The sequence below is a fragment of the Montipora foliosa genome, chromosome 13 (genome assembly GCF_036669935.1).
Source record: "Montipora foliosa isolate CH-2021 chromosome 13, ASM3666993v2, whole genome shotgun sequence".
Taxonomy (NCBI): Eukaryota; Metazoa; Cnidaria; class Anthozoa; order Scleractinia; family Acroporidae; genus Montipora; species Montipora foliosa.
The window spans coordinates 19,208,696-19,233,695 of NC_090881.1; the positions used below are offsets into that span (position 1 = coordinate 19,208,696).

General features: G+C 38.8%; 2 protein-coding genes across 9 annotated transcripts in view; one reads left to right on the forward strand and one right to left on the reverse strand.

The window, feature by feature from the left end:
* Positions 1-7,050, reverse strand: part of LOC137983106 (dynein axonemal heavy chain 3-like) — a 33,936-nt gene extending 26,886 nt beyond the window's left edge. The window contains exons 1-2 of one of the 5 annotated variants that reach the window (XR_011118899.1): positions 7,007-7,050; positions 6,268-6,338 (exon numbers count right to left, since the gene is read on the reverse strand). Coding sequence is in view for 1 of the 5 variants with exons in the window: in XM_068830290.1 (XP_068686391.1) it covers positions 402-469 (68 nt within the window). In the remaining 4 variants the exon portion in view is untranslated. The other 4 variants (XR_011118898.1, XR_011118896.1, XR_011118897.1 and 1 more) reach the window with 4 other exon arrangements.
* Positions 7,051-7,097: 47 nt separating this feature from the next.
* The window catches only part of LOC137982803 (PCI domain-containing protein 2-like), an 18,813-nt gene continuing 910 nt past the window's right edge, over positions 7,098-25,000 (forward strand). Inside the window, exons 1-20 of one of the 4 annotated variants that reach the window (XM_068829955.1) lie at positions 7,118-7,157; positions 7,237-7,310; positions 8,726-8,762; positions 10,034-10,081; positions 10,766-10,839; positions 12,201-12,266; positions 13,106-13,147; positions 14,083-14,137; positions 14,797-14,900; positions 15,834-15,909; positions 16,120-16,214; positions 16,428-16,474; positions 17,097-17,157; positions 19,615-19,654; positions 20,332-20,405; positions 20,803-20,848; positions 21,456-21,535; positions 21,763-21,829; positions 22,834-22,890; positions 23,844-25,000. The exon at positions 23,844-25,000 is cut by the window's right edge and continues 910 nt beyond it. In XM_068829955.1, the coding sequence (XP_068686056.1) occupies positions 7,125-7,157; positions 7,237-7,310; positions 8,726-8,762; positions 10,034-10,081; positions 10,766-10,839; positions 12,201-12,266; positions 13,106-13,147; positions 14,083-14,137; positions 14,797-14,900; positions 15,834-15,909; positions 16,120-16,214; positions 16,428-16,474; positions 17,097-17,157; positions 19,615-19,654; positions 20,332-20,405; positions 20,803-20,848; positions 21,456-21,535; positions 21,763-21,829; positions 22,834-22,890; positions 23,844-23,933 (1,266 nt within the window). In that variant the 5' untranslated portion in view covers positions 7,118-7,124 and the 3' untranslated portion in view covers positions 23,934-25,000. Of the gene's footprint in view, positions 7,158-7,236; positions 7,311-7,385; positions 7,476-8,725; positions 8,763-10,033; positions 10,082-10,765; positions 10,840-12,200; positions 12,267-13,105; positions 13,148-14,082; positions 14,138-14,796; positions 14,901-15,833; positions 15,910-16,119; positions 16,215-16,427; positions 16,475-17,096; positions 17,158-19,614; positions 19,655-20,331; positions 20,406-20,802; positions 20,849-21,455; positions 21,536-21,762; positions 21,830-22,833; positions 22,891-23,843 lie in introns of those variants that run through there. The other 3 variants (XM_068829956.1, XM_068829957.1, XM_068829958.1) reach the window with 3 other exon arrangements.

Below are 25,000 nucleotides of genomic sequence, written 5' to 3' on the forward strand. Positions count from 1 at the left end.
TAACACTGTAGCTGTGAGACAAAGAACTTGATGGCATCTGAAGCATACAACTCATTTAATCACAGTGAAAGCTATGTCACCTACATGTACATGTACAGTTAATCACAGAACAGAGAAAAACCTTCCACCATCCAGGAACTTTACATATCCTGGAGCCCAAGGGCCTGGAGCTAAAAACATTGTTACATCCCCACTTGTTTATCAACAATATAAAAAGGAGGAAGAAACAAAATGACAACCACAACAAATAAACAGAACAGAAGAACAACACCTGAAAAACAGTCTCATTATCGTAATGGAAATAACATGACTTCTAATGGATAAAGCTATACAGACTGTTCACTGTTCAATCATTAGACAATGAAATCATCCAGGTAGCCTGGCCTTTTAACTATACTCACCCACTTCTCGTAGTAACAGGCACAGGAGCATTCGAAGGGACTGACTCGGAGTCCATTTGTGAACCCATTGCTATGCATTGCACTGATGCATCACGAATCTGCAGCACATGGGATTCAGCAGGCACCACCACTGTGTCCTAAGTGAAGGGTAATGGATCTCTATTGGGTTCTAGCTTGATCTGTCTGACTTCCCTGCTTCATCACCTAAGAATGCTTGGTACATGTATTTCTCGGGAACCTTGTAAAGATGAGAGCTGTTGTAACGATAGACTCTTCCATCTTCTGTGTGGACATTGTAGGATCGTACCGCCACCTGATCCTCAACTTGAGCCTTAAACCATTTGAACCGACCCGGCAAAGGTAAAACTCTTTCCACATCTCCTTTCTCTAATGGGTGCAATTCCTTAGCTCCTCTGTCATAGTAAATGGCTTTCTTGTGTTTCCTAGTTTGCAATTTCTGTATCACTTTAGGGAGAGTCCTATGCGAAAGAAGACACTGTGCTGGGGAACTTAATGTGCCCAAATCCGTGCCCGAATCTGCAGCTTTCTTTAAGATAGACTTTGCTGTCTTGATACTTTTCTTCGCTTTTCGATTGGACTGGGGGAACGTAGGGTATGTTGTGATGTGCTCAAACTGAAAATCTTTCGCAAACTTCTGAAATTCACTGCAGTCAGAAGACCATATCTTGCAAAATGAGGCTTCAGCTTAGCAATAACCTCTTTGAAGGTCTTGGACACTAACACGTCTACATGTACCTCAAAAAACTTGGAATAGTGATCAGTGGTGACAAGGTAGTCGGTACCAATAACCTCAAAGAGGTCTGCGGAGACGCTTTACCAGGGTCTTGTTGGTATTTCGTGGCATACAAACAGTTCTTTCTGTTGTGCTGGTTTGTAACTGTTACAGATACTGCATCCTGCGATGAACTCTGGGATCTGCTTGTACATTCCTGGCCAGTAAAAAGCTTCCTTAGCCCTCCTCAGACAGCCCTGGACACCCAAGCGACTTGCATGTATTTTGTCAAAAATACACTGTCTCAAACTGTGTGGTACCACGATTCTTTCACCCTTGAACACAACACCATTCTGAACTGAAAGTTCCTTCCTGAAGTTAAAATAACCACATACAGAGAGAGGAACAGCTGCCAGATTTTCTGGCCAGTCCTAACAGTAGTCAACAACTCAAGCTCTGCATCCCCTTCCGTAGCAGCTCTCAGTTCTGACAAAGTTACTTGACGAATTGGTACAAACTCTGCCATATTCACATGCTCTGTTTCCACTTCGGTTGGTGACCTCATGTCTGCACTTGATCCACTGTCAAGCTGGAACTTTTGTTCTTTTCCATTGACAATTAGGGTGGCAAAGACTTGGTTGCGGTTGCCAGCTCAGGCTACAGAATTGAGGTTTTCTTCAACTGCAATCACTGCTACATACTCTTCAGAGATAATACTTTTTTCTTTGATTCTCGGCAGCAAACAACAAAAAAATCAGGCTTACCACAGTTCTTGCACGAGTTTCCCCATGCAGGACAGTTTTTTTTGGCAAAAGGGTGTTGTCTTGCATAGAACCTACAGACCATTGTTTGACCTGATGACTCACTGATACATGTAGGGTTGGCTGCTGAACTAGTCTTTCTCCCACCCAGAGGCATTTTTTTTCCTCCTTCACATAGCAAATGTCTTCCTGATTTATGGCTTTAAGCTGTCTTGCTGAAGTCTCAGAGGATCTGCATATATGTATATGTTGTAGTTCATTTTGCACTTTGGTACAATTTGTTTTTGTACCAGTACAGAATATATTGAACTGGTACAATTTTTAATTTCATAGTATAGTTTGTTGTTAACTTACAATATTAATTTATTTTTTGGAGCACTTGTCTGCCATGAATAAGCTTTAGTTGTACTGTGGTTAGTTTTCATTTACAATCATCCCTTGTTACTTTTTATACATCTGAGCCTAGGGTTAGTGTTAGGGTAAGGAAAGACAGTGTTAGGGTTCCAGTTATGGAATGCGTACATGTCACTGGGTTGGGGTTAGGGTTAGGGAAGATTGAGGGTGACAGCTGATTGCCAGTGAGCTTCAATTTCAAACACATAGCCACTTTTGTCTTTATTTTTCGGCTGCTCATGTAGGACTTCTGTGTGAATAAACTTGCTTTTTTCTCTGTTACTGTCTCTGCATTGGCATTATTTGTAACTAGTGATTATCTTATGGTAGTCATTTTGTGATTTACTGTAAAGTACTTATTAATAAATGATTTTACAATAAAGTTACAATTGTTCATAATATTGTCATATTGTTGTCTTTTTGTAGATAATCATGATGTGTTGTATTTTGTGAAGAATAAACATTAAAATTATTTAGAGTACTATTTCTATGAAAACCCAGTTGCTTTTTTACAGGCTGCTGTGAAAGATATTTCAGTTGAATAGTTTAATTGCATAGTAGTGGCTGAACAGGGATATAATCGTGAAGGAGAAATCAGAGTGTTTATTTTCCCATACCGAGTGACTATTTGCACAAAACCGCTTTGTTCAATTGAGGTTATTTTTCCCAGTAACACGTTGGGGTGCAGCGTGCTTGTTTTGTCGACTTTGTCAATTTTTACTGCCACCATATCAGCTCCTTTGAAGTTGGGCTGTTTTTTCTCTTGCTTTCTCTTTCTTTGATTTACCATGGCTGCGTTGTATTTTGTTTGGTTTTCTATTATTTTTTGTCGTTCTCTTGGTTGGTCGTCATCATGTTGTGGTTGTGAACGTTTTTCATTGCTTTCTTCCAAATTGTTTTCTTCTTGTTCAGATTGGCTTTCTTTGCTCTGTTGATTTAGCTTTTCCCTGTGAGGTTTTATTCCGTAGACAGCTTGGTAAGGGGAGACTTTGATGGCTCGGTGGTATGAGATGTTTCTGGTGTATGAGGCCTCTCTCGTGTACTGGCACCATTTCTTGATGTTTTTGTCTGCTGTGCTCACTATCAGTGACCTCAAGTCCTGTTTCCAAGATAGGTTGCTTCTCTCAGTTAGCCCTTGGGTGGTTGTTGTGTCCGAGATGCGCCATGTGATAATTCGATGCCGTTATCCTTGCAAAACATCTTTAACTTCTTGTTTTGGAACTCTCCCCCATTGTCTGTGATTATTTTCTTTGGAAATCCGTAGGTGTAACAGTACTCTCGGAGGCTTTTTAATACTTCATCAGCTGTTTTTTGTTGTAAGGGCACAACTGTCACGAACTTTGAACATGATCAATTATGTTCATCGCCCAAGTATGTACGTTCTTACATTCACACGGGGTATTTCGAAAATCCATCAGCTCGATTTCAATCAGTGACAGGAATTCTGGAGATTGAAGTGGCTTGGTTACCATCTTAACGTGGCTTGTAATGGTCTTTTGCTCTTGATGAATTTGGCACAAACTTACAAATAGGTTCACAACTCGTTCATTCACTTCAGAATAATTCTCGTTAATCCACTTTGACGCTATTTGTCTGCCTCTATGTGCTGTCCTTTGATGCGCCAAAGTCAGAACATCGTATAGTTGACTCTTGGGTACAACTACCTTTTTCTCGGTGGTTAAGATTTTCCCTTGATGGTAAGACCATTTCTTCCTCTTGAGTGTTTGCTTGCAACTTTGTTAATTTCGTCATATCGTGATTTCTATTGGATTCGCTGAGAGCGTTTTCAGCTTGGTTTTTTACAAACTCTTTGGCCGAGTCATAAAATTCGTCTTCAATGAAGAGAGTTATTTGTGAAGAATTGCGTTTCTGGTTCTGTTTATAGGTCTCTAATTCTTTGTAGAATGCTTCTTTTGACACACACTCCATGATTGTGTGAAGGGTTGAATGGATGTTAATTTGGACCGAGAGTGACCTGGGATGAATAATGAAATATTTGGACAGAGAGTGGCCTGGGATGAATATTAAAATATGTAATTATAAATTATCATGATAAGTTTGCATGATCTGCTTGTGTGGTCAAGTGGATAAGAGAGTGGAATTGAACTACAACATATACATTGACTTAAGGTCAGTTTACTTGTCTGAAGAAGTTTCTTTCAAGCAGAATTATCACTACAATGTAATTCTCATCACCATTCCATCACAAATAAGTGAGACTGTGAGAGTCCCATAATTACGAGTCTTTGCGAGTTTTCTCAATGCTGTAACATATGTAGGCATCAACTGATTCATTTGTCTCCTGGTCCCTATGGTTCAAAACATATCTCTCGTAAGTCTCAGTTCATTCCCCAATGCAATATTTATCCATCTTTGAAATAATGATCTCTGGATCCTTTCTTTGGTCTGAAGTGTCAAAGTCCATTGCATCGATAACATCCAACGCATCTGAACCTACATGTATACAGTTGAGCAAAGTTGCAGTCCTGCATTCCTTGCTCCTGTCTGGATTTTCTCGGTCTCTGAGTTGAGTGGCAATCTCATAGTTCTACCACGCTCGGCTAAAACGTTGCCACTTCACTGCCAGATTTCCTCCGCTTACGTCTAGTTTTTTCTGGAAGTAGTATATTTACAGGCACAGTGATCACAGCGGGCTGAGTACCTGTCCAATTTTGAGCAGTAGTAGTATTTTCTCCTTCACTCGAGGTTGACATAATATTCAGTTTAATTACCACAAGGGCAGCACAAATCAATGGACAGTAATCACAACAATGACTCCAAAAAACCCACCAAATCCTCTCGTTCCACAAGAACAAACGGACAATTTCAGCACATCCCACTTCTGACACCATGTAACGTAGCTGTGAGACAAAGAACTTGACAGAATCTGAAGATCAAAACTCATTTAATCACAGTGAAAGCTATGTTGGCTACAGTTGATCACAGAACAGAGAAAGGCCTGCCACCATCCGGGAACTTTACTTATGCTGGAGCCTAAGGGCCAAGAAACTAACAACGTCGTTACAGATAGTGCTGCACAATATGTTGGCCGACATGTCGATTGACTGATGGTGACTGATGTTCCACCAATACTCTACCGACACTCGGCCACTTCTCTACCATCACTTGTTACAGCACGTAATCATTCAGGACAATACCCAGAGGATATTGGAAGGACTATGGAGTAATCAGTTTGCTGATGCCCTATGACTGCCTTAGCTATGTAATAAATCTGGTGGTTGTTTCATTTTAACCGTCCTCTTTTGCCTTTTACGAACAGAAACAAAGAATATTGTCAGATAGTGACAGTAGGGTTTGATCCAGTGTCCCTTGTCTAGAAGTATTACAAAAAAATGTGAGAGTCCCTGGCTTTTCAAAAGTACCCATTTGTGTCACTTGGTAATTCATTCAAATATGGCCAACTTATCAAACTATGGAAAGTTAACAAAAAACTGTGTACCACAGACAGTCGACCGATATATGACTGAAAGTCAACTGGTATACTGCCGGTTGAGGACTGTCTGCTGAGTGTCAACAGATATACTAATCAAGTATCATCCAAGTATTGACTGACATGTCGAAGCTGTATCGGCCGATACATGGTCAATTGTCGGTGAATATGTCTACCGAAACGTTGCCCGAGACACCAGCGACATGTCAACCATATGTTGGGCGACATACATGTATCACACTGATGTGCAACTGACATAGCAAGCGACAGTCGGCCATGTGTTGGCTGATACTCAGTCGACATGTCAGCTGATTTGTTGACGGATACTTGCCTGATGGTATTGGTAGATACTCAGTCGACGGGTGCCTATTAAAGGACACATGATCACCTTGGCACTACTGAGTCCACTCCTGCTCATTAATGTTTTGTTTGAAGTAATGAAATAATGCAAATGATATGCCATTATCCCCAGATCAATATTATTATTTCCTACAACAAATGCACAATGGAACAAAATGATGATATTACCTTGACACTATTATAATGAATACATACTTGCAATTTCCTGGAAGTTCCAGTCAGCATATGAATGAGGAATGCTTTAAATAGAAGAATATATAAATAGTTTTCCAGGTGAACCCTCAACTCCATAACAGGTTTTAAGCAAGAAATTCAGTCTAAAACAATTAAATAAGCTTAAGCTTTAACACCAGACTCAGGAATGAACTGGGCAGAGGTTGCTAGAGGTACCAAGCTAATTTTTGCGCCAAATTTTCAGACTTTGCAATTTTGGCTCAAACATAACTATAGTCATTTAGATTCATTATCTGAGGCAAGTAACTCGAAGGTCACAAGCGCATTCTCAGCTTAAAACTACGTATTTTAAACTCTGTTCAGAACAGAGTTTAAAATACGTAGTTTTAAGCTGAGAATGCGCTTGTGACCTTCGAGTTACTTGCCTCAGATAATCTGAACAGAGTTTAAAATACGTAGTTTTAAGCTGAGAATGCGCTTGTGACCTTCGAGTTACTTGCCTCAGATAATGAATCTAAATGACTATAGTTATGTTTGAGCCAAAATTGCAAAGTCTGAAAATTTGGCGCAAAAATTAGCTTGGTACCTCTAGCAACCTCTGCCCAAGTAACTCGAGCACCCTAAGCAACCCAAGCACATCAAGCACCTCAACAAATCAAGGAAATAAAGCAAGTCGAACAAGGAAAGCACTTCAAGAAACCGAAGCAGCTTGAAAAGAAGACAAGCACTGTACCTGCATGTTAACCCGTTGGTAGGAATATACATCGGAACGTACATGTATACGGTACAATATATGTTCGCATACACCACGTACCAAGCAAAAACGGCTCTGAGCCATTCTTCCCGCAATTATGGCTTCAAGTTTGGAGCATTATTTGGATCAGGTTTGAATTAGTTATGTATTCTCTCATGTTGGTCATTGGAAGTGCGATTTAAAAAGTTGACGTGCAGTATTTTGTTTAGGTTGAAAGAGGGCTTGTTTCAAAGAATGGAGACATTTTAGCGGTGAGATTGAAGCACATGCGAAGTTTCATTGCGTGAGTCGAAGTGTAACGAACGTTAAAAAGCGTAAAAGCTTAACCAACTAAGCGATCGACTCATCATTCGTACTTCCGTGCAGGAGGTCACGGGGTCGAAGCCCAGCTGAGGAGCAATTGCCGTCTTACGACCCCAGTTCTATGTAAACTATAGTAATATACAATGTACGTTCATGTACATGTCATTCCTGCATGGTGTTGTTGTGACTCTGTCCGTGTAAAAGGACGTATATAAAACATGGACCCCAGGTCCATGCAGCAATTGCTGTGGACCCGGTCCATGGACCATCCCTGTGGACCACCCCTCATTGTAAATTCCACATGTTCTAATGGGTTTTTCAGTGACTGATTAACCCATTGACTCCTGGGGGTTCCCCATTGACGAGTGAAATCGTCTGGCGTTAGACAGAGTATAGCCGGTATGGCTGGTTTAGGCGTCAGAGGTTAACCCATTCACCCCTAAACCAGCCATACTTAGTATTTACTCTGTCTAACGCCAGAGGATTTTACTCGTCAATGGAGAAACCCCAGGAGTCAATGGGTTAAAAGCAGAAAAATTATATGATGAGAGAGAAGTGACCTGTGCACTTGTGGACAATTTAAGCAGGAGCCCATGACTAGGAGTAAACATAAGCCTTTTACAGACCAATCTATTTTTAGACTACCTTTTCCTCAAGAAGACAAAGACAGGTTTGGTCCGGTGATGCTATGATGTCAGGTTAATTTCTTATGAGTTGTCATCGGGCTCCTGCAGGAGTCCCATTCGCGGGAAATTCAATCCAAGAATAAATCGCGGTCTGCAAAAGCACTGCAGTTTGCTCCTAGTTATGGGCTACTGATTTAAGCAATTGTCTCTTCTAGGCACCTATATCACCTATTTGGTGGCTCCAAAGGGATTAGTCTATAACATGCACTTCAAATATACATTCATTTCATTCATTGAGTCCTTCACTGCAACAAATGAGCCCAACAAATTGACCTTCTCTTCACAGCTTAGTTGGTACTGAGCATTGACCGTTCTTGCAGAGGCCATGGGTTCAAATCCTGTTAGAGTCACCAACCTCGTTTCCAGGGTCTGTCTTTTAACTGGCTACAAGAGAAGGGGTGGCGAATGGTACCTCGAAAAATGTGGGTCTCTGAAAATTTTAGCAGGATCTCAAAATCTCGAAAGCGTTTTTTGATAAGTCTCAAAGTCTCGTTTTTTCATGGTTTGTTTTTACCCTTCTTGAATCTCGAAACTTTTTATCAAGGAGTCTCGGGCTCGGATTTTTAACTAGGATCTTGGTGTCTCGGCGAGTCTCGGATTTTACCATTTGCCACCCCGAAGAGAGACCCTGGCAATGAGGTTGCCCAAATTAATTTTATACGATGAGATGAGCTTTTCTTATTTTGTCTGTATTTTAACACCCTTTTAGTGCTGAGGCCATTTTTATTGTCTCTCTGTGCATCAATGTAAGCATTTTAGCTGTTTTAAATGCCAAAAAAAAAATGTAAATGGTTTGTTTATAGCAGAAGTGTGGTTAGCTATCCAGCTAGTTCACCGACACCCCACTTTTAATGGGGACATAGTTTTTCAGTGAGTGATTAACCCATTGACTCCCAGGGGTTCCCCATTGACGAGTAAAATTGTCTGGCGTTAGAGTAAAATACTGTCTGGCCGGTTTAGACGGGTTTGGACGTCAAAGGGTTAATAATCTGAAAGAAACAATTCAAACTTAAAGGAACAGGATCAAGAACCCCAACTAGCAGGAGGTAACCAGTTGGCTATTTAAAAAGCATGGTAGAGTTGAATCAAGGACAACTGGAAACAAATCCAAACCAGAGGTTAGAATGGGATTTGAACCCAGGGTCGCTGAGGGAAACCAAATGCAAACCCAATGCCCTAACCACTGGACCCACGTCTCACCTTCCCTTACAGCTTTTGTCTCATTGGTTAAAGTGCCCTTGTGAAAAAAATCATTTCTTATTTTTCTTTGGATTTCAAAACTACCCTATGTTAACTAAACACTGAGCAACCAAAGTTTTAATCCTTGATTTCAAAAAGACACCTGTTTATTTTTAACTGGAATTTTCCTTTTATTTTAATGGTGTGTCATTACTAACTTTAAGATCTTGGGAGAGCTGGATTGAGGAGAAATGATGTGAAAAGCTCACTATAGTTTAAGAATGCAATGCTTGTGTACGCCACAGAATTAATACCCAGCACAGGAGTTTTGGGCTTCCAGACTTTTAGACTCGCGTTTTGCATATATAACAAGCTGCATTCACACGCTGAAATTTTAAGCTAGTGAGCCCTTGAAGTCACTTTTCCCTGGATCCAACCTTCTGAGGTCCAATCGGTCAGTTTTGAACGTGGGTAATGGCGGACCATGAAATCAAAGCTGAAATTTTTTGCCAGTCAGGTGTTAAGCAAAGACACTTTGAAAATCTGAATAAAAAAAGGAAGTGAGTTTTTTTTTTAATCACAGTTGATCTTGAACATGAAAATGACCATTGAATACATGTAGTCTAAACCTCATTGGCTTTGAATGCTACTTGTTTTTTTATCACCAAGGGTGTTAAGGAGAATTTATTGATGTGAATGATATTGTCAGTAAAAATCGTGAATATTTTCATCGAAGCCTTTGCAGAACATTGATCAAAGAAACATCTGTGTGCTCAATGTTAATTCAAATCAGTATGCTATCCTTAATACTGTAATAATGATTTTGTAAATGTTGCAGGAACTGTTTTCCTTTCACCATCCTCATGTAGCAAGCTCAAGGCTCCGGGTGAGCTAAGTTCACAATGTGTTTTATGTAACCAAAAGGCCATGACCAGAAGTATTGACATTTAATTCTCCAAACTATGAGCACTGAAGTAGACAAGGTCACACTCTACTTTTAGTCTTTTATTATATCGGCTCCAAATGGTGCAAAACAATGGAAGGTATAAACTGCAGGTTGCAGGTCATTGTTTCACCATTGCTGAAAAAACCCAAATCTTTACCAATGCTAACATTAAAAAATAATGTTTAAGCCTAAGGTTAGCATTTTTGTGAAAGTTTGGGTTGTTTTTTAATTAGTTATGGTAGTAATATAGTACTAATTGGAAAATGGATAATTTTTATTGTTTAATTGTTTGCATGGCTGCTTGGATATGTACTGCATTCATTTCTAGTAGTTTCTCACATATGCAAGCAATTTTGTAAAAAAAAAAACTACTTAACTAAATATATGAAGTAAATAATTATGGGTAATTTATACTGTTACCTTTCTTATAACAAGGTTTAGATATATAATGATATTATCAAAGTTGATAGTAAAAGGTGAGAATTTGTTTCACAATAATTCAAATTCAATTGCTTCCATGTCTTGCATCTGAATCAAAATTTCAATCAAATACAGGGAATTTGCTATCTAAATGTAAATTGTAAGCTGTGCAGGTGATGTACTGTAGTTCTACTCACCTTGCAGTTACCAGATGCCCAGGTAGAATGTGAGAAGTGGTTCGAACAACCGTACGATGAGATGACCGCAGCCCACTTAAGGTAAAAGAGGTGTAAAATACAAAATTAATGGAAGAAGTGTTGGATTAGTGGTTCCAGCACTTTCCTTTGACTATTGTTTGGTGGATTCTATTCACTGATGTGGCTTCGTGTGAGTTCTTTTGGTCCTCTACTCAAGGGGTTTTAGTCTGCATGGTTACTCCGTCCATTGTTTCAATCTCACCAAAGACTGAGATTTCAATCTGCTTTAAGTTGCTATGTCCTCTCTCTTCAGAGAGAAGAGCAGTTGTGTGCAGCAATTATGTCAACAGCTTTAGATTTGAAGGAAAAAACTGTATTACATTATATGGGCAGTATGCTACATCTGGATGCCAGATCTGAATTTAAACCACGAGCTAGGCAGTGCAGCCATACCTAGCCGTGTCTGCATAATTACCATAAAACAAAATAAAATAAAGAAAATGTTTTCCTTCAAATAGCTTCTATAGATTCTTTTATAGTCCTATTGTCTGTATCTGTGTGTTGTTGTTTGTGACTCTCTAACATAAGACCTCGAAGGATCTTGCAAACTACCACACAAAATGGATTTCTGCATTCAGCTCAGCACCTCCCTACTGCATGCGTCCTTCCAGTAGCTTCTTCGTTGCACTTCTGAGTCCCTTTGAATACCTGCTCAGGACATCCATTATGATGTTAACTTGGTCAATCTGATAGCTTGGGTATTGCTTCTTTAGTTCCCAGCCTAAGGGGGCACTCATTTGCTGATTTTCGGCCCAGGGACAGTTAATCTCCAGCATAGTGATTGTCTTGTTCTGCTAGTCAATGATCCTAAGGTCTCCTTTGTTGGTGTGCACTTCTTGTGTGGTAGGCGTACACTGGTACATCCCAATATGCCACTGCCTGATTGTTTTCGTAGAGTGGCTTTGGTTGTATGGGGGAGTACCAAGATGGGTAGTCTCTATAAATTGCCGGTCTTTTAGGCGCTCAAAAAAAGGGATCCTTAGTGCTGCATTATGGCTCTCAAGGTATTAATTTTAGTTTATGCAAGCTCACTGCAGCCATATTTAGCATGTGTGCTACTGACTCCACTACTTTGTTGCCCATGGCTTTATTTTTCAAACAAATAGGTGGAACCTTGTCAATTTAAAAAATCTCATGTTCCCTTTTAGAAGCAAAATATTGACTGATTAACATAGCATGCGTGTTTTATGTTGCTGAAATTGGACTTTTAGCTAGTTAGGGGCACTTTAATGTACAATCCATCTTGTTTATATTGGATAAACTATGGGTTCACAGCACAAAAAAAGTATGTTTGCCCAATGGGTTATTTTGATTTCCTGGATTTACTCAGTACGACCTGTTTGTATATTCTTTAAAAACATGTACTTTATGTGTATTCTCAGGGCAGTTTGGGCTGTAGCTAATGCTGATTATGTGGAAGCACGTGCAGCCCAGTCAGTTGTTGTTCAATATCCTTTCATAAAGTAAAACATAATGTGTTGCACATACATGTAGGAGATGAGGTAAGATTAATGTGATCATTGTGCGAACCTTTTTTTATAAGCCCAATGTAATTCCAGGTAGAAACCAAAATATGGAGAAAATCCCATCATTTGATTCAGATGCAAAACTCTACCTGGAAATTCTTATAAAGTTGGGAGTTTAAATCAGCTAGGGTTAAAATTAATTCTGTCCGCCGACTGTTGGCCGATTTTGCCACAAACACAGACTACCAGGCGGTCGACAGTTGGTGATCTGTCGGTAACCTTAGTTTGAAAACAAATGGCTCTATTTGGAGCCACCAAATAAAACAAAGCACTGACCAGCACTTAATTTTGAGCAGATTTAAAGAATCAGACTGGAGGGTATACTTCTGTAGGGATTAATTCAAGTTGGCAGCTTCAGAAATTGTGTACATGTCAAGTTATGTAATTGAAGTGTAGTGGTGGTGTTCTCGGCAGGCTGATCCTTTTTGATAGTTATCCACATTTATTGAAAAAGAAAATAACATGAAAAGATAAAAATAATAGCACTTGGAAATCAACTTAAGAATGATTAATTACCACCTTGAAACTTTACCTGTACTAGTCTAGATGTCAAAATTTTAATTAAGGGCAGAAAAGTAAGATTGGAAATCAACTTAAGAATGATTAATTACCACCTTGAAACTTTACCTGTACTAGTCTACATGTCAGAATTTTAATTAAGGGCAGAAAAGTAAGATTGTATAGTGGAGTACCAGTAATTTGTTCTTAGACTAGCTATAATTATTTCTTTTTTCCGAGTTTTTTGCCTTAACAAGTGAAACATCTTTCACCCGTGCTTTCCAGAGTCAGAAAGATGAAAACTGGTATGTTCATACGTGCAATGGAAAAAATTGTCTATTACTTTTCGTCATTGTTACAAAATTTTGCTCTTTTGAGTGTTGTCATGCAAAATATCTTATTAAAAACTAACTTAAGGTACATGTAGATGACCTTATTTTTACGAGCCTCAGGGTAACATGTGACAGTCAAAATTATGGCCCTCGGTTCAAACCTTTTACCTCCCCTTCCTCGTCAATGCTCCATTTTACGGTATTCAAAGCTACAGCTACATGGAACAGAGGAAAGTCGAAACACGTCGATCAAATGACGCGGTCGAACTGGCAACCCTCCAGCCCAGAAGGCCACACACTAACCGACTGAGCTATGCCTCTTGATTAGCACAATGTTTTTTGCTTTTTGTATTAAGCTGCTTTTTGAAAGAGTTTTTTTGTGTGATTACTTGTAGAGAAATTAAACAGTGATTTTTTAAGAGGAAACAATGTTATGTGCATTTTCGACAATAATACTATCACTGTCTTGTCATTGCTATCATGCAGCAGCATCATAGAAGCGGAGGGCTTGCCCAGACTTCATGACCCTTATCTGCATTTGTTGAAACCTTTAATCTTACATCATTGGTGTCAGTTCAAGGTTATTTGATAAAAAAAAAACAATGTTTTGGCCTCCATTGCTTAAGAATCACTCACCATTTCTTCCTTACAGTATTTCCTTGATAATGCCCTGAGCACATACTGTAGTTGTAACATCAAATTGCCAAACTTTTCAGCAGAGTAAGAAACGAGAGTCAAATTTACTGACTCCATCATCAGGCACAACAAGAGAATTCTAGCTTGTATCGTATAATTGATTTTGATGCTATGGATATGTAATGTAAAGAGATTAGTGTAGAGGATTAAAAGAGAACTGGGTAATTTTCTTATGTATGTTTAACTTATTTTTCATTTGTTCGATCTGCCAGGGCCTTGCCACTTTTGAATGTGGTTACTCTAGATTTGAGATTATTTGCAATGAAGGTACATGTTATTTTTGATGCAACAGGGGAATTGCTGTGTAAATAATAGTTATTGTTTGTCTCCAGTGTTTCAAACCTCTTAAGCTTCCCTTGTACTACATGTATTCATGAACAAAGGTGATTGCAAGGCAATGAATCAGAATGTGCTGAAAAAGTTTCTGGTTTTGTAATCATCATAAATTTGACATTTAATTGATCTAATTGCCAGTAAAAACAGGACTCAACATGGTAGATTGTTCATTCCTTGAAAAAGCCTTAATAATAATGTGATTCCCTTTCCAATGACAACAGCCCATGGATATTTACATACCGGTATAATGCCTTTTTTGCATGGTTTTCCAATGATTAAAAAATGGTCTTATTTTGTGTAACCACTTTAGTAAAAACTTATAATGCCCATTTCAACTTTCTACAGTTGTTTAGTTTGATCTCAGCCATACCAAGTCAGTGGGAGATAATTCTAAAAAGGAATGATCGCTGTTGGTACTTTAAAAATGCAAGTTAAAATCAACAGGCTTTGAAAATCATGGAATTGAACAAAGCTAGGACTTAAAAACATCAAAAGTACTGTTTAAAACAATGTGACATTGATCAAGTATCAATCCAAATTAAAAACTATATACAATGTACCTGTGATAACAACTATTTTCTAATGAATAGGCTGACAAACAACTTGTTGAAAGTGGACAAGGAAAACCAGGAGAGATGCTGGAGAAAGCAGCAGAGGTCATGATGGGATGCTTCAGAGTTTGTGCCAGTGACAGGTTAATATTGAGCTTTGCTCAAGGGGAGCTTACCATTCACCTCTTACCGTATTCTTTTTTTTTATTCTCGGAAATTCCATAAACGTGACTCAAGCCACCATGTTACTGCTTTCAACAGTTTTCAGATACTGTATGTCCAGAAATGGAAGTAGTAAAAGATGTCCACTTGCTCTTTTCTCCAACTTCAGCATCACTTGTTTCGTGGAATCAAAAAAAATTAAAAAACCGTGCTTCTCAAGGAAAGACAAACAGCTACACTTACTCTGACCTAGAGAAAATGCTGACTCTAACCTTTACCTTATCGTTGGAAATAGGTTGCAATTACTTAGACAGGACACTTTGTTGTGGATGTCATAATTGAGCATGCATCTAATTGCCTTTATTTATGGACACAAGTGAACGTTTTGTAGCAAACAGGGAGATTCACATGTGTCTGTCTTGAACACAATACAGTGAGGTAAACAAGTTGGTCAAAGTGAAAGAGATTTGAGACCTTTTGGTCTGACTGGTTAAAACTGGACTTCCTCCTGGGGCCCGTTTCTCAAAAGTTCCGAAAAGCCATTTGTGAAACTGTCAACCACTTTTTCTGGAAAGCCCATCTTTTAACATGATTTAAAGGTAACAAAAAGCAAAATGGCTGTGAAGTTTGACAACTTAAATCGTCTCCGTTCTTGAGATACAAAGGGAATTGTGACACCCGAAAATGGCCCGTAAAGTTTCGGGACTTTCGAGAAACAGGCCCCAAATAACAGACGTCCAGAAATTATGCACATAATTAGATGCGCAAAGATTTGGATAAGAGTCGCAAAGTTTCCCTAATATTAGTAGCGCATGTGTGATAATTGTGTATATAAGCTTTAGATATAATTGACTCTTTGCATTGGAGGCAACAAAATCTAAATGTACATGTATGCTTTATGACCTTTTTGACAGTCGCTCTTCCCTTGATGTATCCAAGAAGTGGGGCATGCTGGCACTTGTCAATCATTTGTTCAAGATTTACTTCAAGGTACACTGTTCTTATCACATTTTGAAAAGAAAGGGGAAGAAGCTCTTGGTGATTGAAATATTCTTTAATATGCCAGAAGAAAATAAGGATTTTTTAAACGTGGCTTATAGTGCGAAGATCTTTGCAGTGATAAATGGCCAATATAACGTGAAAGGGAAGGTTGAAAAATATTAATTACATTATCACAATTTAATGTGGTTATTTTTGCAGATAAATAAGCTTCACTTATGCAAGCCTCTCATCCGAGCAATCGATAGTGCACCAATTAAAGATCAGTTTAAGCTGGCTCATCTAGTCACGTACAGGTACAGTAGGTCTACACCTTAGTGGGTGCAATTCATTTCATATGCAAAAGGTTCTTTTAAAGTGCTTTTAGCTTTGTAAAGTAGTTTGATCCTGGAGGGTCTTCTTTCATTTTACCAATTTTATTACAAAATATGATGAAATCTCCTATATAATTGCAAACTTTCAAGTTAAAGTTGCTAATAACAATAATTGTTATTGCTTCCTTGTGCTAGGTATTTTGTCGGAAGAAAAGCTATGTTTGACAGTGATTTCAAAGCTGGTAAGTTTTTAGATTTGATGCGCTTCTTTCATAAGACTTGTTACATGGAACAGCCATGTTCTGTACCATGAAACAACTGAGTGCATTGCTGCTCTATCCTCCTTGATTTTTTCTTTTCCAACTTGTGTTGTATTAATGACAAAGCCTAAAGAAGATTGTCTTGCCCCAGTCTTGTAAAACCCATGCCACTTGTGCATGTTTTGTTGAAAACTGGAGAACCTGTTCACAGACTAGGTCCATTTGCCCTCGCTGAAATGACGGCTTAGGATGCCTTTTTGAAAGGGAAAGAGTTCTGAAGAAACGGGTCATTCTACCATAAGGAGATGATTTGTGGTAAATGCACGTGCAAGGAATATGTGCATAGATTGAAGAGAGATGTTGCTGTAGAAGCATATCGTGGACATTACTTGGTCAATGAATATCAATAATGAAGAGGTACTGCAATACACTGGAGAAGACCATTTGATTGTAAATATCAAAAAGAGCTGAAAGTATGTAACCAATGCCTCATATAAACTTGTCTCATAATGGCATAGCAGGGAACACTGCAAGACAAGTACCGTGAAAAATGATGTCTGTGTCCTGACTTAACACTAAGTTTTTGTACTTACATTCTTTTCAGCGGATGAATACTTAACGTTTGCATTTGAACGCTGTAATATATCATCAAGCAAAAATAAAAGGTAATCTATGTCCCAGACAAAAAAAATAAAATAAACAAAACGACAGCTCTATCATTAATAGTTAGCTGTAAGGAACTTGTGAAAGCTAGTTCATTAAACTAGTTTAAGGTCTGCCTTCTTTACTTAAGTCGTTTAATTCTTAAGTCATGACGACTTAAGAATTAAACGACTTAAGTATTAAGCTTCCTTTTCTTATTTATTTCTGCTGCCTTTTGCATGTTTAGTGTCTTGCTCTGCTTGCTTTTTGTATCTTAGCTTATAATTCAATCTAATTTCGTCGCTCTTGCATTTCATTTATAGTCCTAAGTTAGGAAGGGAGCTCATAGTATTGAACCCCTATGGCTTCCTTTGAGCATCCTCGCCAGGATAAAAAAAAATCTTTTCTTTTATTTTGTGTAATAAATGTGTTACTTTAATCCTTTAACTTTTTACATACACACGTATATGTGCAATGTATTTAAATTGTTTTTTCTTCCTTTTTTTTTTTCCTCTGGCAAATGAATAAATAAATAAAATAAAATAAATATAAATATAAGGGAATTGCTTTTTGATGGAGAACTTAGTAATTTGGTTCATACCGAGTGACCGGCAAGAGGGACTTTAAGATCTACTACGGCGACGGCTACGAAGACTCAGAAGACGTCTCTTCAAAATGTAACTTTGCGCAATCCTAAAGGCGCTGTTAAACTGTGAATTTTTTCCTGCAACTTGTCTCGCAACGGCATTGCGAGACAAGTTGCAGGAATCATTGCCCAGTACGACATACCGTGCAACGGCCAAAAAGGTTGCGAAACCAGTTGCAGAAACCGGCTTTTGCGGAAAATAGAATCGAGTTCTACTTTCCGCGTCGGTTGCAACGAGTTTTTTAAGCATTGCGCAGCGTAACATCTGTCGTGCAACTTGCGTCGCAACGGTTTGCGGCACCAGCTAATGAAACTGTTCGTTTAACCTCATGAAACGTTGCTCAGTGTAACACCCGTAAGGAAAGGAAATGAACTTTATTTAAGTATCTGGTCGTTCCAGCGCTGGAGCAGCAATTGGAAACACTGTAAACTGAAGTTAACAATTATCTCAAATCAAGTAAAATGTTGGTTTTTGAAGAGAGGGGAAAACCGGAGCTGGTATCGTAATGCGAGAACTTTTGTCGAAATGGCGTTGCGAGACAAAGTTGCACGGAAAATTGCACAGTGTAACAGCGACTTCATCTTTCGCGGTTATTTCATCTCGTTTAGTTCGTACAATGTAGGCGAATTGTCCTAAAATTTAATTTATACGAGCGGTTTCAGATTAACAATATGGAATGAAAGATTCGCATTTGTACGCTCACGTTGTCGTTAAAACCTCAAATTTGGTGATTTCACGTTATTGTCAGGCAAAGTACGGCAATAAAATGCGTGCTGCACGTGCAGCACGGTTCTTTTCCTCTTGTAACCAATGATTTTATTGTTTTGTGTCGTTGCCGTAGCCGTCGTGATTTCTTAAACTTAGTAGGGAGTTTAAGAATCCACGACGGCTACGACGACGACGACGTCACTTCAAAATATAAGTTTGAGCTATTTTAAGTATTTCGTTATTGTTCCATTTTGTTTATATTATACAATAGAGCGGTTTTCAATTGAGTGTCGAAAGTAATTTGCGAATTGCTTTGGTTTTGCAATAGAGCGAGTTTCAATCGAGTGTCGTAAAACCAAAACCAAAGTAATTACTTTGGCCAATCAAAAAGGACGGAGACAATCCAGTAGACCAATCAAAACTCGCAGTAATTACACGTAGCCAACTCAAAGCGCGGGAAAATGTGCACGCGCAAGCCGCAATTGGTTTTGATTTCACTTTTGATTGGTCGAAACAATGGGGCGAGAACTTTGAACCGATTACTGAGTGAAGTAATGCAAAACCGAAGTAATTCGCTAATTACTTTCGACACTCAATTGAAAACCGCTCTACTTCACTCAGTGATTGGTTCAAATTTCTCGCGCCACTTTTTCAACCAATCAGAAGTGAAACAAAAACCAATCGTGGCTCGCGCGTGCACATTTTCCCGCGCCTTGTGTCAGCTACGTGTAATTACTTCGAGTTTTTGATTGGTTTACTGGATTTCCTCCGTCCTTTTTATTGGCCACTCGATTGAAACTCGCTCTATGGGCGAAGTGTCCTATAACTGGATTGGTACGGACTCATTTGAAGTAAAGAGTGAGACTGAAAGATTCACTGTAGTTTGTCCACGTTGTCGTCAAAACCTTAAATTTGGTCATTTCACGTGGTAGTTTTGACGAGTAAAATGCGTGCGGCACTTGCATCACGATCATTTTGGTTCGTTTATTATTAACTAATAATATTACTGCTTTTTGGGGATGTCGTTGCCATAGCCGTTGTCGTTTCTTAAACTCCCTACTTCCTAATAACGGTGACAGCACCTAAATAAACCCAATTCAACTTTACCTTTTACTTCTATTTCAGGGCAATTTTAGTTTATCTTATACCTGTGAAAATGCTGCTGGTGAGTGCTCCGACTTCCTGGTTTTAGGTGATTTTGCCATAAGGAAGAAATATCGATCTCCTCACAGGTTGTTTTGTTCACAGAAAGTCAAAAGTTGTTATTAAACAATTTATTTTTTAGGGTTTATGTAAGGTTATATCTGAGTTTAAGGTGACTGATCATATTCAGAGCGAAAAAACCACAACCTTAAAGGGGCACTGTCATGTTAAATTTGCTGATTTAGCTCAGAACTGGATAAAAATCTAAATTAACACTTTTAGGTCACACGTATGACATTTCCGAAAACCCACTGACAAGATATGAATGAATTTATGGCACAATGAGCTATTCGTATTTAATTTTGGCGACTTTATGAAGACAACGTCTCCAAACTTGAAACAACTGGCAGTGCACTTCAATGGTTATTGGCAACAAGACAGCATTATTTTTTCGTCTTCATTGATGCAAAGACGTCTTTTGTGTTTTAACGTTTTGCCCCTTTAAATCACCAGTCCCTTGTCCCAACGGTTTCTTGTCACTGACCATCTTAGCTGAGGCAGAGTGGTTGACAGTTCAAGTTGAGTGCACTGTCAACTTGATCTTTCAAGGTGTCATTTCAAAGTCTCCGGCTTTAGAACGCTTTTGGAAGTGACCCCTTTTCGAAAGAAATGTCATTGTTTCATTCTCCCTCTTTCTAGGGCTATATGCCCAAAGGAGAACTACTATACAAATACAACTTGACTCAGTTCGTCGATGTTGTCAGAGCTGTAAGGTATGATATTTATTAACCTGGTGATGCATTTCTCATAATGGAGGCAAAGCTAGTGTAGTCAGGGCTGAGTGCTATTTCACCTGTGTGCAATTAGACAACTACAATTACAGTGTCTTCGTAAAGCATATCCTGTACGGGTTTATTAAGATCTCACAAAATGACCAGCTCCCAATTGGCTATACAGTTTTTCAGACTTTTTTTTTATGACTGCTACCTGAGACGAACGAAGTCTTAACAAAATAAGGAAAGAGGCTGGTTTTAAGGATCATTCCAGTCTGGTTTAGGAGCTTTAAAAGTTTATGTTTGTCTCTATTTCTAACTTGAAATCTTGTTCCTAGTTAAGAAAAAGAAAAAGTGAAATTAATTTTAGAGATTGACTTATACATTCATTTTTCAGAATGGGCAATCTTGCACTTTTAAATGAAACCTTAGAAAGTCAACAGGTAATTTGTGCCAACTCCACTGATTGCGAACTTAATCACGCTGCATTTTGAGTTGAAATGATCATGGCGCTTGGCCGTTTGTGCAAGTCACGTGCACCAATTCAATTGCAATTAAAACCAATCCTTTGCACTACGAGATCGTTAAAGTTGTCTTTTTTGCTTCGCTTTGGTCGGAAACGTGTACAGTACTTTTGACCCCATGAAGCAATAGCAATCCCATTCGTCCTGGGATTAAACTATCTTCTCTAGCAAATTTTCATTTTGTTGGTCAATACACACGTTCGCTGATCACATGAATGAATAGGCTCTTTGCACTCTCTTGCAATGACTGTAACTAGTTCAGAGTTTCCAAAAACACATGCATGCGACGATCTACAGCAAGCAAATACTGAAAATATCAAATATTGTGAATACAAATTCGTGAAACTATTTTCCATAAAACAAAAATAGAGAATCGTATCCCTTTATTTATCGTTACATAAATGCTATTTTAAAAAATTCCAACTGGCATGATTAAGCACATTCAATTTTTATTTTTTTTACCTGTATGTAGGTTGTACTCGATTAATCTTGATTATTATAATTAGTATGATTCTCCACCCCATAGGTATTTTTTATCCAATGTGGGATTTACCTCATCCTGGAGAAGTTGAAGATCATAACGTATAGGAACTTATTCAAAAAAGTGTAAGTCGTGAAATCTAATTTGTGATGTATTTTGGAAGAAATAGTTGAGTAAGTTCCCAAATGTTGCATCTGTGCAGGTCCGTGCTTAAAAAATCGTTGTTTTAACTTCACACAATAGAGACTTTAGCGTACTGTGGTTACATATTTCATGTACCCTTTCAAATATGAATTACGGAAGAAGTACATTGCCCTTTTCCTGAGATGTTCGTCTTGTTGATATGATGCAGGACTCTACTTCTAAAAACACACCAGTTGCCTCTAGATGCTTTTGTGGTCGCCCTTAAAGCGATGAAGGTGAGTAACTAATGAATACACCTCTAGGAAAACTTCGTAAGTGTCGCAACCCTTATAACTTTGCAATTTTTCAAATGATAGTACTTTTCAGATTTCTTTTGTTTCTTTTCGCGTGCTGTGCTATCTCCTGGAATAGCCACATTAACTATTCTGCCAGAATTCATCTTCTCTTCAAATACCGCAAGATCTGGTCTTCTTGCCTCAATGGGGACCACAACTGTTTCCGATAAAATAGAAGTAATTAGCCGAGGAACTCCAGCGAAATAAACCAAAAAAAAGAAGAAACAAATATGGCAGTTAATGATGCAAACTGTGGTGATGAGCGCTGTGCGGCTGCTCAAGGCTAATTCTGCGGAATTTTATATTTTTGTACACACCTACTGAGGGAGAGAAGCAACGTTCATAGTTCTCAAATCATGGTAACCATTTTACGCGGACTGCATTGCATAGCACGTTGGAGAATTGTCCCAGGCCTCTCACTGCCTGGTTGTGGGACAAACATTGCTGTTAGGATGTTGTGCTTATATATAGAGGATATTACACGGTGGCGAGAAGATATGAATTTTATGTTCGAGTGGCAAGAACAATATCTCACGAGTGAGAGAAGCGAACGAGTGAGATATTGTTCTTGCCACGAGAACATAAAATTCATATCTTCGAGCCAACGTGTAATGTTCTTTTTATTGTATGGAGACTAAATATTGAATATTTCCGATTTTATTGTTTCAAAGTAGTCAAGTTTTACAAATACGGCTGGGCTTTATAAAAAAAGGCGGGAAAAAAAGGCGCGAATCGTGACGTCATTGAACGATACGACACTCACAAAGGTGACATACGGAAAATACGCCACTCGGCTTCCGGATGAAGTGGCGTATGGAATCTACGAGTGGTTTAGTTCCCAGTAAAACACTCCATATAATAAGTTGTTGTATTCTCTTTGAATTAGTTCACATTTTTTTTATCTTAAAGCCCTCTTGTTTAAAATCTTCTCATTTTTTTCTTAGGTTGAAGACATAGATGTTGTTGAAGTCGAGTGTATAGTCGCAAATCTTATCTTTGCGGTAAGTTGGTTCGTTCTTTAGGAGAACACAACCACTAGAAGCATCAAGTGGTCTTAAACCATAACATATTGGAGACCTTTACATCGTAGGACGAGGGCGACTTCGAGTCGAGTACGAGTTTCCTTACTGAGCATGCGCATAAGGTTTGGACTTGACGAAACTCAAGAAAGCGTCACGCTATTCGCTACTCGAGGATTATTACCAATAGTTCTCTAGTAGCGTAGCCAATTAAAATGCAGGATTTGCATTAGTCCACTAATTGGGTGATACCAATAACGGTTAGTACCGTCAAACAACAAGTAGGCCATTTTGTTTCAAGTTTAATCAGCCGATTAAGGAGTTAAACTTCCTCCGGAAGTGTATGACATTTAACCCTCCGATTAGAGTGAGATTAGCGTTAATCGGGCTTTGGGCAATGCAGTCGAATCGCAGATTAATTTGTAATAGTCGGTTTAGCAATTTAGTCCTCGCGGTTTTGAACAACCGGGCTAAGGGATCATTTCACCGGGAACTAAAAGCTTTAAATTTAATGTTTTTGCAAAGTTCTTGAATGAATGTAATTCAAGAAATCCATAATAAGCGGTTTGAAAACCCAAAGTTGACTTTTTCAGTTAGTAGAGCACTTCTGCTCCGCTAATTACGCTGAATTATCAGGGGTCGCGGAGAGTGAGGGGGCTGGAGCTCTGTAGCCCGGTGTTGTTTTCGGCTTGGCTTCGCGGCTGGGTAGATATCCACCACTAGCTACCGACGCTGAATAGAAAATTACAGTTTGAAGCTATGAATTCTATATAATTCGTATCTTCTCGCCACCGTGTATCGTCTATATACCGAGTCAATATAATGCCCCGCGTTTTCTGTCTCGTATGTTCAGACAGAAGGAGCGCCCAGTTTCTTCGCCAATGTAGAAAGCTGATATAATGACAATGTTGTAAAATCTGTTTCACTTGATTTAGGGTTACATCAAAGGTTACATATCGCATCAACATCAGAAGCTTGTTGTGAGCAAACAGAATGCATTCCCTGCATTGATAAGCTTCCTTTAACAGTCAGTGTATGGCATGGATCAGAAAGGACTGAATGAAGAACTTTCTTGAGGAACTCTTGGTACTTTTCAGCTTTAAGCTTGTTTTGCGCCTCCGGGCTTTGGACCACTGACATTGCGAAGGACATCGGTATTAAAGGAAGCGGTTTCTGTGCTGTCTTGCTTCATGCAACAACAACGGAGAAACAATGGTCATTGGGAATCCGCTCTAGTTCCAAAGAAAACAAGCTTGACAATTCAGCTTTTGACAGGTGATGCACTTCACTGCTGACATTTGAAAGAACCTCGCTAGGATCGAGCAAGCAGATTTTGAGCTGTCGTGCTCCAAGTTTACTACCCTTTCATTCAGTGGCTCTGAGCAACGCAAATCTATGTTCAAAGTGAATCTGCTCGTGTTTCAAGGAAAACAAGGAAACCATTTCAAAACTTAACTCCTAAACGTAAACTGTGGTTGAATCACGCACGACACCCTTTCTTTTCTTACTCCGATGCCCTCTTTAAGTGGTTTTTTTTTACCAAATCAAAATTTGGCTCATCACAGAAGCAAATGAGCTTGAAAAGCTTGGAGAAAAAGGTTTTCAATTTGTTTTCTCTTTTGATTATATTTCAAAGTACACTTGATTATTGAAATGCTGCTAATTGCTGATTTTTTCGTCTGCGTACGACTCCAAGATCCTCCAAGGTGCGATTTCATTTGCGCACGGGTAGAAAATCAATTGCGTGAAACCTGGAACCAATAGAACTACGTCTAGGCCAGGAGCCTACGACTTCATTACTCTATTGTAGGTTTATGTAACGGCATTTTCACGGATCAAGCTATTTTTAGATGAATCCGTAAGGACGATGCCTACTATTGTTATTCCGCATACGTTCTGCGCATCTCGAGATACTCGGGTTTCCTATCGGTGATGCTTACTAATACAAGGACATTTTTGCACGGTTTAAAAATATCTGGAGAAAGTAGATCTTAGTAAGTACTCTAGGTATCCAAAAAGAAAATTGGGAGTAACCGTGAATTTTTGAGCGATAAATAAGCTTCAATTTGAGAAGAACGCCACACATTGCTTT